At 35.8% G+C, this 15,733-nt stretch overlaps 1 protein-coding gene across 2 annotated transcripts in view; it reads right to left on the bottom strand.

The window, feature by feature from the left end:
- dvl1a (dishevelled segment polarity protein 1a) overlaps nucleotides 1–15,733 on the bottom strand; it is a 30,382-nt gene that overhangs the window by 871 nt on the left and 13,778 nt on the right. Inside the window, exons 4-15 of one of the 2 annotated variants that reach the window (XM_043224733.1) lie at nucleotides 13,790–13,902; nucleotides 9,128–9,266; nucleotides 8,106–8,205; nucleotides 7,955–8,024; nucleotides 7,638–7,777; nucleotides 6,701–6,777; nucleotides 6,546–6,613; nucleotides 6,342–6,419; nucleotides 6,117–6,251; nucleotides 5,825–5,992; nucleotides 5,128–5,346; nucleotides 1–1,607 (exon numbers count right to left, since the gene is read on the bottom strand). The exon at nucleotides 1–1,607 is cut by the window's left edge and continues 871 nt beyond it. In XM_043224733.1, the coding sequence (XP_043080668.1) occupies nucleotides 1,072–1,607; nucleotides 5,128–5,346; nucleotides 5,825–5,992; nucleotides 6,117–6,251; nucleotides 6,342–6,419; nucleotides 6,546–6,613; nucleotides 6,701–6,777; nucleotides 7,638–7,777; nucleotides 7,955–8,024; nucleotides 8,106–8,205; nucleotides 9,128–9,266; nucleotides 13,790–13,902 (1,843 nt within the window). In that variant the 3' untranslated portion in view covers nucleotides 1–1,071. The remainder of the gene's footprint in view (nucleotides 1,608–5,127; nucleotides 5,347–5,824; nucleotides 5,993–6,116; nucleotides 6,252–6,341; nucleotides 6,420–6,545; nucleotides 6,614–6,700; nucleotides 6,778–7,637; nucleotides 7,778–7,954; nucleotides 8,025–8,105; nucleotides 8,206–9,127; nucleotides 9,267–13,789; nucleotides 13,903–15,733) is intronic. The other variant, XM_043224734.1, reaches the window with a different exon arrangement.

The raw sequence follows: 15,733 nt of genomic DNA, 5'->3' as shown, positions 1-15,733 counted from the left end.
GAGTATAAGAAGCAGACAGTCTGATACACTGACTTTCCTGTTAAAAGCTTATTAGTTGTGTTATCCTGTGCTGCTGCTGCAGTATTGTAGTTTTTGTGTCAGAGTTTAAATTAACTCTGCGGTTGTGCTTTTTTTTTTTTTTTTAAGTGTCCTTCGGTGATCTAAATAACATTGAATGAACATTAAAGAAAGAGTTGACCTAAAAATGAAAAATCTGTCATCATTAGTTCACTCTCAGGTTTTTGTTGTCCTCAAGTGCTTTCTCTCTTCTGTGGAACACAAAAAGTGAATTTGTAAAAAAATATCTGGGCATTCCTTTCCACATATCAGAAGTAAAAGCGGACTGGGGCTGTCCCAAAATTTCAAAGTCCATGCAGCAAAAGTGTGCAATACTTTTAATGTCCTTTGAAGACATACAATAATTTTGGTCACAGAAAGCTAAGGTGGTAACTAATGATAGGCTTCTCTTTCTCTTTCCTTCCATCCTTCTCCTTTTATAGTCTATTTTGTCATTTCACCCTTGTCCCTATTCACCCTCATTATAAAGAAAAGAGTTGTCAGACAATTCTGGATAAAATATGTTAAGGATTTAAAATTTGCAGTGTTAAGTACTATTTATTTGCTATTATATTATTATATTAATACATTTAGTTAGCTTGATTTTAAAGTTTTACTTCATGTGAATTTAATACTTTCTAATATTTCTATATTTATTTTTTATGAAATTTGTTCATTTAAAAAAATTAAATTTAGTTTAAATCATCTTAAAACCACTGCTTAGTTTATTGTTTGTAAATTGCTTTAACGTATAAAAAAAAAAAATAAATAATAATTTGAATTACTGAAACAATATAGTTAACAATTACAACAGTCATTTTTTTTTTGTTCCACAGAAGAAAGAAACTTGATATGAGTAAGAGACAGAACTTACATTATTGGATAAACTGTCCCTTTAAATTTGCGCTGTCAGTTTGTACATTCTCAGTGCAGGGATCGTCAGTAGCAAAAATTCATGAAGCAAACTGCGGGAAGTAGGCCTTGTGCTCTGAAAGGGTTGAAGGCACTCTCCTGTCACATAATATCAACAAAAAATTCACAAGGATTGCCCATAGCATGTTGAAACGACTGCCGACTGGCGGTGAGTTCTGGTGGGACGTTTCCTAGTTCCCGGACAGGGGGAGCCCCAGGTGGGCTGTTGCTGGCTGCCGCTTTGGGGGCGAGGTGAGCGAGGCAGTACGGAGGGGGCAGACCCGGAGGGCCATACGAAGAGCCGTGACTTCTCTCACTGTGGGCACAGGACAGATGATTGGGCTGGATGAAAGGGGCGTGGCTGTAGGTGAAGTTGTGGCTATGCTGCGAGATGCTGAGACACTGGCCGTGGCTGTACCCAGAGTGAGCGTAACTGTGGCTGGAGTGGGCCTGACTGGCGGCAGAGCGGCTGTGGCTTTGATGACTCAGCTGACTGGATGCTCTCTCACCCCTCCTTACCACCCAAGCTCCCATTTCTGATTCGCTGCCCCCACAGCACGGTGCCTTATGGTCCTTTTCTCGAGGGGAGGGTCTCCGGCCTTTCCCAGCACTGGGGTTGGAACCACTGCTTCTGCTACCTGTGGCGAGAGATAAACGTATTCGGACAAAAGTAGTATTCTATTAGTATTTACCCTCACAAAACCATATGCTATACTCGACCAGCAAACACAACCGTTTTTCGAATTACAGCAGTGACAAGGACATCTACAGTCGGTTAGCTGCTTGATTTATATTCCTGTAGCTTCAACCAAGGGAAAATATCTTTGGATAAAAATCCAGCTTCTCATTTACACTTACGCCTGAGGTCAAATGAGCAGCTTCATTGTGCAACGACGCATTAAATTGATTTAAAAATGACTGTAGAAAGTTTTACATTGTTTTTTAAAGTAAACCAAGCTCTTATTAATTTTAATCGATGAATCATGAAAAATATATGTATGAAGGTTGACAGCATAACTGTTGATCTAAAAATTGCAGCCTTGGTGTGTGTAAGAGACCTTTAAACTTTAGAACAGTGGTGTATTAGACATCAAAACTATAAAAAGACAGAATGATTGTGGAAGCTGTAATAAAAATGTTACAAATCCTGCATGTTGTGCAGCAATGTTTTTGTTCTCTACTGAAACAGCCTCATTAAAACAGGAAAATGTTTAAAATATTAACAAATATTCAGTATGTAATACTAAAAACAACCAATACAAATTCCCCATTTCTGACAAGAAACACTATTAAAAATAAAAAGCATCACAGAAGGTACATATTTTTATGCTCTTCATCTGTGCTCTGATTGGCTGTAATGTCGCACCTGGTTAGGACACAGGGTGAAGGTCAGCAATACAGAAACAATATGGTACGAAAATGAACATTTTGTGGTGGTTATGCGTTTTAACCAACGTCAACGTTGAGGGTAGGTCAAAATGACATGGATGGCCTACATTTTTGCAATAATAGAGTTCTTGGGAATGCATTAAGCTTCAACTTACATCATACACTATCATGGGAATATTCACTTTATCTTTTCCTAGTTAATTCAGACTGGCAAAAAGAATAAGTGTTGCATAACAACTTTTCAATAGATGAGAATCAGTCAGATTCTCATGCACAATGAGGGTAAAACTGCACATGCCCACACAAGTAACACAAACAAGCAACATAGCTGGGGAGTCACAATGGCCACCCCAATGATTCATATGCCATATGATGACAAACCACTGGAATAACAAGATGTCAAAGAGAAAGGGTGGTGCGAGAGGACGTTTAAATGAGAGTGCTAGTCTTACCGGATACACCGTGAATAGAAGAAAATTCCATCAGTCTATAGACGGCCAGCAAAAACAGAGGGAATATCACAATTACGACATGTTTCCCAACCAAATCTTCCACCTCACACTCCCACAACCAATATACCATCAAGCTCTTCAAAAAACCTTTCACCCCAGTATCTGTGATGCCACCATATGTTATGCTTCCCGAAGCGACCAAACTTATGTTGGATAGGTGCTAAAAAAAAAAGTCAATGACCTTTGCATTACTACGGATTCACATTCCCAACTAATTCCACCATGCACATTTATGCAAAGGGTGGCATAAGCAGTGTAAATGATTTAAAAGTCTTGCCATACCACATGTATGCAATATCCAAGTGAATACAGCGACAATGGTGATGCTCTGGAAATGGAATAATTGAAAAGAAAATAGTTGGCATTTGAGATCTTGATTTAGTCTTACTGTTACCAGTCTTACCAGATTTCATTATTTACTTTTTTAATTCAATTAATAATTCAATTCAATTCAAAGGAAGAATAATTGTAAAACTCAAATTTAAGAACGAATGATAAAAATGAATTCTCACGTAGAGTCATGGCCAAAAATATTGGCACCCTTGGTAAATATGATCAAAGAAGGCTGTGGAAATCTGCATTGTTAATCCTTTTTTTATCTTTTATTTGAAAAATAATAAAATAGGGGGGTATGTTTTTCTCTAATATAGGTTGGACACAATTATTGGCACCCCTAGAAATTCTTAAAAGTAAAACATCTCTGAAGTATATTCCTATTCATTTTCACAATTTTGAGCACTCCAGGGTGATTATGAGCATGAAATTATCCAGCCTGGCTTGCTGCTTCACAGAAATATAAATAGGAGGGAAAGCAAAGCCCAAATTCCCTTAATCATCCAGCAAGAGCAGAGACAATTCCCATTTTTTACCATCAGGGCAATAATTAGGAATTCCAATCAACATAAAATGTTATAAAACTGTCTGGAAGAAGACATTGTGTCTATATCTACCAATGCATGGTGAGGATGAGAGATTGAGTGGCTAAAGACTTTACTACAAAAAATAATTGAGTATCTGGGTCAGAAAACCTAACAAAAATTGTCTAACAGCACCACATGTTGTTTGGGAGGGCCTCTATGGCCAGATGAAACTAAAAAATTAGATTTTTAGAAGCAAACAAGATGGGTTTGGTGAACACAAGGACAAAAAAAACCCATGTGCACAATGAAATAGACTGCTGTATTGTTGATGTTGTGGGCCTATATTTCTGCTGGAGGTCCTGGACATCTTGTTTAGTCAGAGCTGTTAAACTGGCAAATGGAGGTTTCAAAAAGTATTGATTAAAAGGGTGCCGTTAATTGTGGCCAATGTGTATCAGAGAAAAAATGTGTTTCATAATATTCCTCCCCATTTTTAAATTCTTATAATCCAATAAAAGGTAAAAAATAAAAGTTATAGAAAAAATCATTAATGCTATTTTCTGATTGCTCTTTATTATTCATGTATTACATTATATACTATGCAATTTTATTTACAACAAATCAAATAGTTTATAATATTATTATTAATCATTAATAATAAAGAAGCACTATTACAAAAACATCAGAATTTTTCCTGTGTAGTGTATATTTAGGGTTTTATGTTTATTAAAACGTATTTGTCCAAATTTTGTCATGTGCATATAGCATCAGGTTTTATAAGTCTGTTCTAAATCTGTTCTAATTATCTATAATCATTCACATTATAGATAATTTTCATGTCCAGCAATGGGGTTATGAATGTAATATCAGCATTTTATTACTTCTAGTTTAACTGTATCTGACTAATTAATTACAATGCATTTATATGAGTATCAACTGCCGATGTGTCAAAATAGTTGAGTTTTAAGGACTTTCTGAATAAATGGACAAACTGAAAAGTGGTCTAATCATGCAAACATGTCCACATGATTTACTAGTCTTGAGTCAGTGATGTCATTCTGGCTGGGTGCCGTGTTCATTCAGGTACTGAAAGCAAAACTTAATCTGCATGAATACATTGTAGTATTGTACCTAATCCTCCTACATGCAGATTTACGACAAACCTACTAATGGTTTCCATTTTACTGTAGTAAATTCCATCTACAATACATTTGAGCAATTTCTACCGAATTAGTCGTTACTTAACATCATTAGGCACTCATGAAACCGAAAGAAAAAGTCACACAGGAAGCTCACGGGATTGTGTGTGGGGACGAGCGTGGAAAGGGGTTTTCCCTTTTATCCAACAGTGCATCATTTATTGCGCATACAATACATTACACATAAAAAACACCCACCTTCGCTCTGTTGGCTGCCTGCACTGCCACTGTGAAAACTATGACAAGGGTCCGAGTATCCAGGAGGGAAGCCCGGTGGAGGAGTGGGGTAACCCGGGTAAGGGTAGGGCTGACCGCCGAGGGGCCAGGGGTTGGTTCCTGGTGGAGGAAGAGGAGCAAGACCATCCTGGTCAGAGCCCCCACCGCTAGATCCCTCATTCAGATTGAGAGAAGCCATATCTGAAAACACAAGAATTTCAAAGTCATTACAATTATTTATATTTCACGTCATTTTAATTGTAGTATTATTAATGACGGCTTATGACTTTAAGCGCCAAATCTTTGATCTGTAAGATCTTATCTTTATGCATTAAAGGTACATTAGTGTTAATATGTCGGTGGGGTTTTTTATCAATTTTTTTATTTAATACTTTTATTCAGAAAAGATACAATAAATTGACCGAAAGTGATAGTAAAGACACAATCATGGTTTTTAATACTGATAATAAAGTAAATGTTTCTTAAGCACAAAATGAACATATCAGAAGGACTACTAAAAGTTCATGCAACACTAAAAACTGCAGCAATGATTTTCCATAACATGAGTTTCAAATTACATAAAAAATAAAGTATTGTAAATGATAATAATATTTCAAAATATTACAATATTTTTGATCAAATAAATGCAGCTTTGGTGATATAAAAGTGTTCACTGTACTTTGGCACAGGTCTCCAAAGGTGTAGTAGCACTGCTCTGAGAAGGTGATTTTATTGACTGTGTGTCTCAGGTAGCCGTGTTTCAACAAACTGCTGGCGTATTTTCTAGCATCCCGGCGGTCCTTGAAGCCCTCTACCCGTGAGAACAACCAGTCGACAACATCAGCCCCTGAACACAGAAATGGATTTTTGATAAAAAATGACACAGATTATGTTCATTTTACAAAATATCGACCAAAAACAAGAGGCTAGATGCTATGTCCCACCCAACCACAGCAAAGAAGGGCACAAACCGATGACGGCGTTGGCTATAGTGATCTTTAACCACATTCGGTCTCTAATCTCCAGCCCTGAATCTGGTAGCTGCATAACTTTTACTATAGTCGCCATATCTGTTTTTGACACTGAAAGTGGGAGGTCATCAAACTCTGTGAAATGAGAGAAAATGACAGTAATAAGTATGATAATTCTGCTATTCTATCAACAGATGATCTCTAGGACAGTGACTTTGATCATACCATAATGGGGGTATGGTCCAGAAAGTGCAGTAGTGTGTGAGATCCAGGCAGCAGGGTCGATGGGTCTCACCGGCTCGGCTGAGGACAGACAGATGGCAGAATTTAAGTGCAATCGAAATAAAATTGATCCAAAAAACGAACTGAATGAATGCAGCATAGGTCTTCATGTCTATAATTTAGGCTATGATGGCGGGAAGTATGTACCTCTAGGGATAGTGAAGTAGCTTCTAGGAGAGGGGTCCCAACATTTCGCCACTGTTAGGCTTATTGGCCTGTAGAGGACAAATGAAACATTAAACAATGGTAAAGAGAGCAGAGTCAGAGAGACTGAAAATTCATCAATCAACATCCAATCTCACCCAGGTTTAGAGACGATCTCCCGCAGAATCCTGACAGCATCATCATTACTCATGTTCTCAAAGTTCACGTCATTGACCTGAGGAAATTATATTTCCATTAAACCTCACATTATTTGATGAATTACATCAGATGGAAGTTTTTTTTTACTTAAAAATTAAGTAATATTTTAAGTAATATTTTCTTGTGCATTTTCACAAAAAAAATCAACATGAACAGGATGTCTCTTTTTATGTATAACAATAGAAATAAATTCAAATGACTCTGGAATAAAGTGGTGAGTAAATAATGACTATAAGGTGAATTCATTTTGTAAAAGAATTTTGAAAACCACAGTCTCTTAGTTTACCAAAACTGCCTGTTTGTTTACAAATGGGATGTTTTATGGTAACATGAATGTCATTTCGCAAAATTCACCTAATAACACAGGGTCACCAGGGTGAGGAAAACCCCTTTTGTATGTAAACAAATGACTAAAGAATTGAAAGCACCACAGTCCTTTGTGGCCATTGACACCAAAAGCTCCTTTTGCAGGAAGGAAATAGAGCACAATAAACATAGGGAGGTGACCTAAACCTTGACAATTCCACAAGTGCATTTAGAAACTAAAAAGAGAAGAGATTAACAAATAATAGGTCAGTTTCAGTTCTGTTCAAGGAATCACTGTGAGTGAAAATTATGTATTACATTTGACAATATCGCAATGACATTGAGAATATATATAAGATCATATTCCTGGTGTTAACATTTGAGCGGTATATACCTAATAAAATGACTCACAGAGAGCGAGTAAATCATGACAGAACTTCCCTTTAAGCATCATTTAGATACTGGCAATTATGTGGAAGCACATTTCATGATTTTTAATCTTCCTAAAAGTGCATTAGACTAGTGTCTAGGTCCCTCTTGAAAGTAGTTTCAGACTGCTAATCACTTCACCTGTAACAGCATGTCTCCAGGCTCAATCCTGCCGTCAGCTGCCACCGCTCCACCTTTCATAATAGAGCCAATATAGATGCCTCCATCTCCTCTGTCATTACTCTGACCAACTATACTGATACCCAAGAAGTTGTACTTCTCTGTGAGAAAGAGAGATAAGGCTGTGAATTTCCAATGCCATGTTCCACATCTATATTTAGACCACATTGTGCACACTAGACTTTGAAATACAGGAGGTTCGTCTTATCAAGCGGGTGGAGAGATAAGAGGGGGGAAGCACAGGGATAGATAATGGGATCTAGTAAATAAGTTATTACCCATATTGAGAGTGACGGTGATAATGTTGAGGCTCATTGTGGAGTCTGTAATACTGCTGAAGGACGAGGACTGTCAAAAGAAAGTATCAAAGATTAGCACAGGTTAAACACAAATGTGCAGAGATGTGTACGTTTTCCTCCGCATTCTCACCCTGTCCATTTTGGTGACTTTCTGCCTCCGTCGTCTTCGTTTGTGTCTACGCATGAGGTGTGATGAAGAGCTCTGCTCGGTTGAACTGCTAAGTCTGTGGCTTCAGAAAAATGAGAGGTCACAGCAGAGATCAACGCTACCTAATGAAGCAGCAAGTTGTTATGACATTTAAGCGTGCTATTCAAGTTAGGTTCTTAATTAAAACTAGTATTAATATTTATTTTCACATTATAATAAAAATCTAAGGACTGTGCAAAGTACCATAATTTATGGAATGATTATTGCTAAGAGTGTTATTGTAAGGACACTGGTCCTCACTTTCAGACCTGGTTGAACTATATTACTGGAATAGAGTTATGGCTAATCTTCATAAGTTTGACAGTATATGGAAACAATGTATTTTTAGTAAAATGCAGTAGTAACAAACTATTTTACTATTTGAAAATTATTTTATATAATAGCTTTATGTGAGGAACAAGCCGCTGATGGTCTGTTTGTCACAATATATCAGTATCTGTTACGGTTTGTAACAGAGATTTATTTTATTTTATTTTATTTTATAATTGAGGTTATTATATATATATATATATATATATATATATATATATATATATATATTTTTTTTTTTTATTATTATTATTATTATTATTATATATATATATATATATATATATATATATATATATATATATATATATATATATATTACATTATTATGTGGGGATACCTAAAATAATATTTTCTATTTTATTTGGACAAAATTGGAAAGCACTTACATTTTTTATCATGAATGCATGAACTACAGGAAAGATGATTACACAATAAACAAAAAATGAATAATTTCAGTTGAGCAATAAATCATAATTCAAATTTAGTTCTTCAGCTAGCTGTACAAATAAAATTAGAGTGAAATGTTGTCAGTGAGCAAATAAATACAGTCATTGTCTAAAAAGGAAATGAATCCTGCGCTATAAATTCACATTTAATTGTTCAGGAAATAGAAACAGTGAGTAATGTCTGACCTGCTTCCATCCTCATCTTCCTCACTGTCGATAAAAGAACTGGACTCCAGCTCACTGCTCATCACCGATGTGCTGTCATAACCAACAGCTGAGTCACGATTCACTCGCTCTGTTTTCGAGTGACCATTCACGCGAGGAACTGAGACAAAACAAAAAGACACTGCTTAAAAGCTTAGGAAAAAACTACTCTTCAAAGGCAGAATACATTACATAATTCTGGGAAATGCATAATAGCACTGAATGACAAATCTGATGAACAGTAAAGTGTTTTATGTACTTATAAGGACAGTCTTTGTACTCTGGTCTATTTAGTTTTCAGATGTTTTCAGATGAAAGCGTCCAGACATAACACTCAAATGGGCTTTATGATGAACAACTGATGATTTCTAGAAACCATCACAGCAGTCAAAAATACATGCTGGGGTATACATACAGAGACAAGGACGAAGCTGTGTTTCTGGGTGGCATCGGATGCGCTGAAACGGTCTGACCAAACGATAAGAGCGCTGTGGACCCCGAGAGCGACCGAAACATTCCAGGACTGCAGGAGTGCCCATTTCAAACCACTCATACCCACAAATCAATCACAGCTTTTTTAGCCATCCATATTTCTTCACACACACAGAGGAAGCTCTATCGTTCCTCTGCCATGTGTGAGTTCACAGGACAACGCTATCACTTCAGTGATCAAAAGTACAAGCACAGGCCTGCGGCGAGATGAGCTGCACGCCTGCAGCCAATCAGTAGCCCTCTTTTTCAGAAAGGATGGTCCACAGGTGGGTAATGCATTTATAGCCTCTCCAGAATCCCCTTAGCTTCACTTTAGTGTGCGTTAGATGTCAGGAAAGAGAGATAACAGAGGATGAAGATGAATTCACTCAAGATGTGGGCACCAAAACAAATCTCTGGATATGTTCCCTCTACATCTGACTTCAGGAGATGACCTTATGCCTGTGAAGTGCAATATTAATGTAAGTGAAGAGTGTATTTCTACTAAAATCAAAACAGGATATAAAAATACTGAAATGCTTTTTATAAAAGGCCTAAATCCTTTACATTTACTGAACTATTTAACTACAAAAGTGGGTGAAAAAATACGGTAAGTACAATATACTTATAGACACAGGAGATGCAACAATATATAGGCTAGCATACATTATATTTATATATATATACATATAGTTTATGATTTCCGTATTAATTTAGTTTATGATTTCCGTTTAATTTAGAAGTAATATATTTATTATTTAAGATACATTTTGTTTTTATATTTTAAAAATATAAAATATATAAAGTGTATATATGAAAATATATAACAGCAACAAGATTACAGCTTATTATTTGTGTTTGTATATGTATTTTACTTTATCAGTAATTAATTCCAATTATGTATAAAAACTGCATTTGTGTCATTATACAACATAGAGATTTTAACAACAATTTTTTTCTTAGTATATAACACTAGTGATATACTAAGAAATTATGATAAAAGCATGCAAGTTATATTAAATATCTACATAAAACACCACTATTATTAGAGAGATGCATATGCCTTACCTTCGCTGCAGCACAGTTCTCATTACAGTGCTGCACCTCTCATTAGCTTGCAACATTTCAAGGACTCAATGAAACATAACCTCCTTCACGCAGGAACTCGACTGTCTATCAAATATGCCCCCGCATCAGTTTCCACTTTAACGGCGCAGGAGTGTGTAAGACAATGAACAAGCCCCGAGCGAGGGTGCAGTCTACGCTACTCGCATATAAGCCTCTGGGCACTGCTGCCACTGTTAACTGATGACTTTAACCGTGAAGCTCTGCACAAAGCAAAACCGTCATTTTGTCGTGCATTCACGATGACAGCCAAAATCCACACAGCGATGAATTCGCGAAATCTCGTTTAACCTAAAGGTAAGCCAAACCCAAAACAAATCAACACCTGCATGTACACCGAACAGCAAAATGGAAACTGAATATCGGTGAATCAGCATGGTTAACAGATAAGCGCCTGAGGCTAGAAAAGAGATCTCCTCTCTCACTCCTTCTGCCCCCAGGGCACACACCTGTCCTTAATAAGCAAATGCATATTTTTCATCCAATCACACCCAGCAGAGGTCAGCACTGGGACAACCTCGACAAATCACCCTCTGACTCTGCAGGAATGACAGAAAGTGAGAGCAAAACCACCTGAATTTGTTGCTACTGTAATGAAAAGGTGAATCTGCTATTTGAAACTAAGGCCTAAATTGAACTTTATTGTAAATTAGACTGAAAATAAATTAGATCTGTCGTTATCATATATCATATATCATATCATATACATATACATATATATATTCACTTTGGAATTATAAGGTCCTATCTGACCTATTCTATATTTTTTTAAGCTTTATACATTTTAGCTTTTTGGAAAAAACTGTTTTTTTTTTTAAACAAGCTTTTGGAAAAAAAAAACTGTTCTATGTCTATGGAATGCAAAAACTTTGAAGCTCAGTATCTCCTCAGAATGCAGAAAGACCCTTATAATTCTAAGGCGACAATATATATATAACATACATAACTAAATATATAATTTTCATAAAGAGATATTTTTTACATAAAATAAAAAATATACATGTATACATAACACATGTACATTTTCTAATTGTCGTTAATGTTAAAAACTGATTTTATATTACAGTACAATATAAAATGTAAAACAGAATATTAAAATATTTAGAGAATATTTATACAATCACACACCAAAAATGATAAACAGAGTATACAGAGATACACACATACATTAAATATGTGCATGCATGTGTTATTAATATATATTCTAAAACAATAATCTTCGGAAAACACATAACTATTAGCCCTTATAATGACTGAACGCTTTATCATGATCTTTCTGGGCTATAACAGCTCTACTATCCATGACTATTTCTGGAGGAGAAAAGATGAGCTGACCTGACACATTTCTCACACGCTCTACATGCAAAACCTCCAGAGACACACCGCACAGCTACACAACTGCACCAGACATACACATGCTAAATGAATAGATGCTTTATTTCAAAGACAGACTCAAACAAACTAAGTACAGTGTGGATCCCAACCATTAAACAATTAACTGAAGGTTACTGAAGAGCTACAGAAGCTCTCCATGGGTTCTGACGGCTCTAACAGAACACAGAAGTTCAACGAATATTCATAAATCATCATCGGTATCTTCAGCAAGCACACACACACAAACACCTCCATCTGTCTCTTGTGTCTGAGGGTGTTGCCGCTAATGAAGCTGCACTAATTAATGCACTTGGCACTAATGAGGTTCAAACAGCAAGAGAAACAGAGAGGAAGAGCACGAAATGATTCCAGTGGACAGAACTGGAAAAACAGCAAGGCTTCCTCAAATATGTCAGATAGTATGAGAAGGTAGCAATCCTGTACTTTTCTATAGAGTAAGAGGCTGAGGAAATTCCACTTTAATAAACAGCTTCAGCAACGTAGACATTCTAGACGTAGGTACTTTTTTTTTTAATCACCTTCAAATATATTAACACACACCTTTAATCTTTTTTCTCATTGCAGACAAAATAACCTATAAAGAGCCAAGAACATTCTTTGCTGATGACGAATTGTTTTCAACTGCAAAAGGAAGCTTTTATATTTCCAAATGACCTCTCTTTACCCAGAGCTCAAGTCAGCATGAACACCAGCAAAAACAAACTTTCTGTACTGGTTTAATGCAAGCAAACTTCCAGCAAAACAACCAAAGAATGGGGACATGCTGGGAAAAGGATCAACTACATCCTGCAACACCCTGTAACAGATTTTAGAGCTTTGAAGGTGAGGACGTTAAAGGAGTATTAGAAGAAAATTATGTCATTATTTATTGGCTTTCTGGGAAAGCTTTTGTGTCACACAGTACCATTCAAAGCTTTTTTCTCCTTTAAAAACAAGATCTTATTCAGCAAGGAATCATTCAACTGATTGATCAAAAAGACAGTGAAGACATAAAATGTTACACTAGATTTCTATTTCAAATAAGTGCTGTTCTTTTGAAAGATTTATTCAAAGAATTCTGAAAGAAATGTACCATAAAATGTGTTTTAAACACTGATAAGAAATATTTCTTGAGCACCAAACCATCAAACATTAATTCTGAATGATTTCTGAAGTGTCAAGTGACTTTGAAATAACGATGCTGAACATTTAGCTTATTTAAATTTAAATTTTTAATTAAAATGTAGCTTATCTAATTTAAATATTTAATAATAATAAGTTTCATAAAAATATTTTTTATGAAAATATAATTATCAATAAAAAGCAGCCTTTATTAGAATAAAAATTTTAACGGTGTCGTGCAAACAAAAACAATTTGCTTGCACTACTAAACTCACCTTACGAAACAGAAACACATTTTGGGCAGCCCATAAATATTGTCATTCCCATTTACCAACTAAAATGCTGTTTTACGGGGGGTTTTTGTCTCACGTGTCTGTGCTTGGAATATTTAATGCTCCTGCCAGACACTCGTCACCTGGGGAAAACACCTTGAGCAAGAACTCTCTTTACAAATACATATCATATGTTTCCTGATCCCTGGCACATGATACGTGTTGTGTGTATAGTGTGAGAACAGGTCTTTTTAGCTGAGTATTACTCTAAGTCACTCACTTTCTCGTGCCCTTCTGTGAGCTCGCTCCCTCTCCCGCTCTCTCCGCTGGCTCTGGAGAGACTCCGTCCCCGTCTCGGTGTCCAATCCATCCCGACTACTCACCGCATTGGCACTAATACACACACACACACACACACAAAGAGAGAGGTCTTTATTATATACTCTCGAAACCATCTCTATTATGCAAAGTCATAATACACTTGGCCACAAAAGTAAAAAACTGTTCTGGGAAATCTTCTGAAATTATGATTACCGATGTTCAATTTCATCGCCAACAGATATTTTATTGTTCAGGAGCACATGATTTACAGCCGAGCATTTTCAGCAGCTGTCACTAGTTATTCAAAGCTGAGAACGTGTGGTAAAAAGTGTTTAGGACCAGGTTGGGCACCAGAAAAGAAAGTTGGGGGTAAATGGGGCCGCGATGCAATGTGGGAATGCATAAGTGTATACGGATATGCCAAAGGCTAGTTATTCTAGCAGAGTGGTTAGAACGCTCAGGGCAGAAGAGAAACATGAGGTTGGTGAGAACGGCTCACTGAGACACATGCAAAGATGCTCATAAATAATAACACATGAGAAAAAAAAAGAAGTCATTTTCGCATATTTCACAGATAGTGTAAAGACTGTAAGACTGAGAAAGTATGCATGTATTTTAGCACACGAACATGCATCCTTGCACGCTTGAATGCAGTGTAAGTCACTTTGGATAAATAGATACAAATATAATTCACTATTACAGAAAAGAGGCAGTACACAGTAGATATTTTATTGGAATATTATTACTGTTAACTGCTTTGAATAATTCTTTAAATAAACTGACCACTATAACAATGCAAATAGTGCTTAACTAACTGTCTGCTTCAAACTGATTATTTTTATTTTCTTTCATCCCTTCAAGGGTTTTCCCAGAATTTACACAGATATGGATTCAGCCATTTGAGTTATAATTTCATTTGAAAGAGACATGCAATAAAGTTATGTACTGAATTATGTTATAAGGCGTGTGAATATTCATTGAGTTCTGCAACAATCTGTTTAAACCGGCTCATGGATAAGAAAGTTGAAAAACTTTTGGAATGTTAAGATACTATTTATGAGAAAATATCTATGCTAATTCAATGCTTGAAGGATTTTGAGCCAGAAAATGGTATCTTCTCAAAGTTTATTTGCATTCACATACCGAAAACGAAAGTCCCACCCCTCAACACAATTAGCTCAAACACAACACAGTGTGCTAATGTCTCTCTCTGCTGGATAGAGCCTGTTACTTCAACCTAATAAATATACACAGAGCACACTGTGATGTGATCCTGAACCACAAAACAAGTCTTTAGTCATTGAGGAATATCTGTAGCATTATCCAAATATACATTGTAGGGGTCAAAATGATTCATTTTTCTTTTATGCCAAAAATGACATCATTAGGATATTAAGTAAAATATTATGATCATGTTCCATTAAGATATTTTGCAAAAGTCCAACCGTAAATATATCAAAACCTTATTTCTGATTAGTAATGTGCTTTCCTAACAACTTCATTTAGACAGCTTTAAAGGCATTTTCAATATTTTGCACCCTCAAATTCCAGGCATTCAAATGTATCTCGACCAAAAATTGTCTTATCCTAATAAACCATACATCAATGGAAAGCTTATTTATTCAGCTTTGATAGGTTTCCATATATATATATATATATATATATATATATATATATATATATATATATATATATATATATATATATATATATATATATATATAAAATTAAGCAATTAAAATATATATTTGCACTGATTTTCAATGGCTTACAAATAACTTTACAAAATTAACTACATTCTGAAATTGGTGTACAATACATTTCATCATACAGTGGTATTAAATACCAACTGATGCATTTATTGTGCATTTCTTGCACTGTGTGAGTATATGTTGTATTTAAG

Source organism: Puntigrus tetrazona, chromosome 23 (genome assembly GCF_018831695.1).
Source record: "Puntigrus tetrazona isolate hp1 chromosome 23, ASM1883169v1, whole genome shotgun sequence".
Taxonomy (NCBI): domain Eukaryota; kingdom Metazoa; phylum Chordata; class Actinopteri; order Cypriniformes; family Cyprinidae; genus Puntigrus; species Puntigrus tetrazona.
This window is presented reverse-complemented; position numbering and strand designations above follow the sequence as displayed.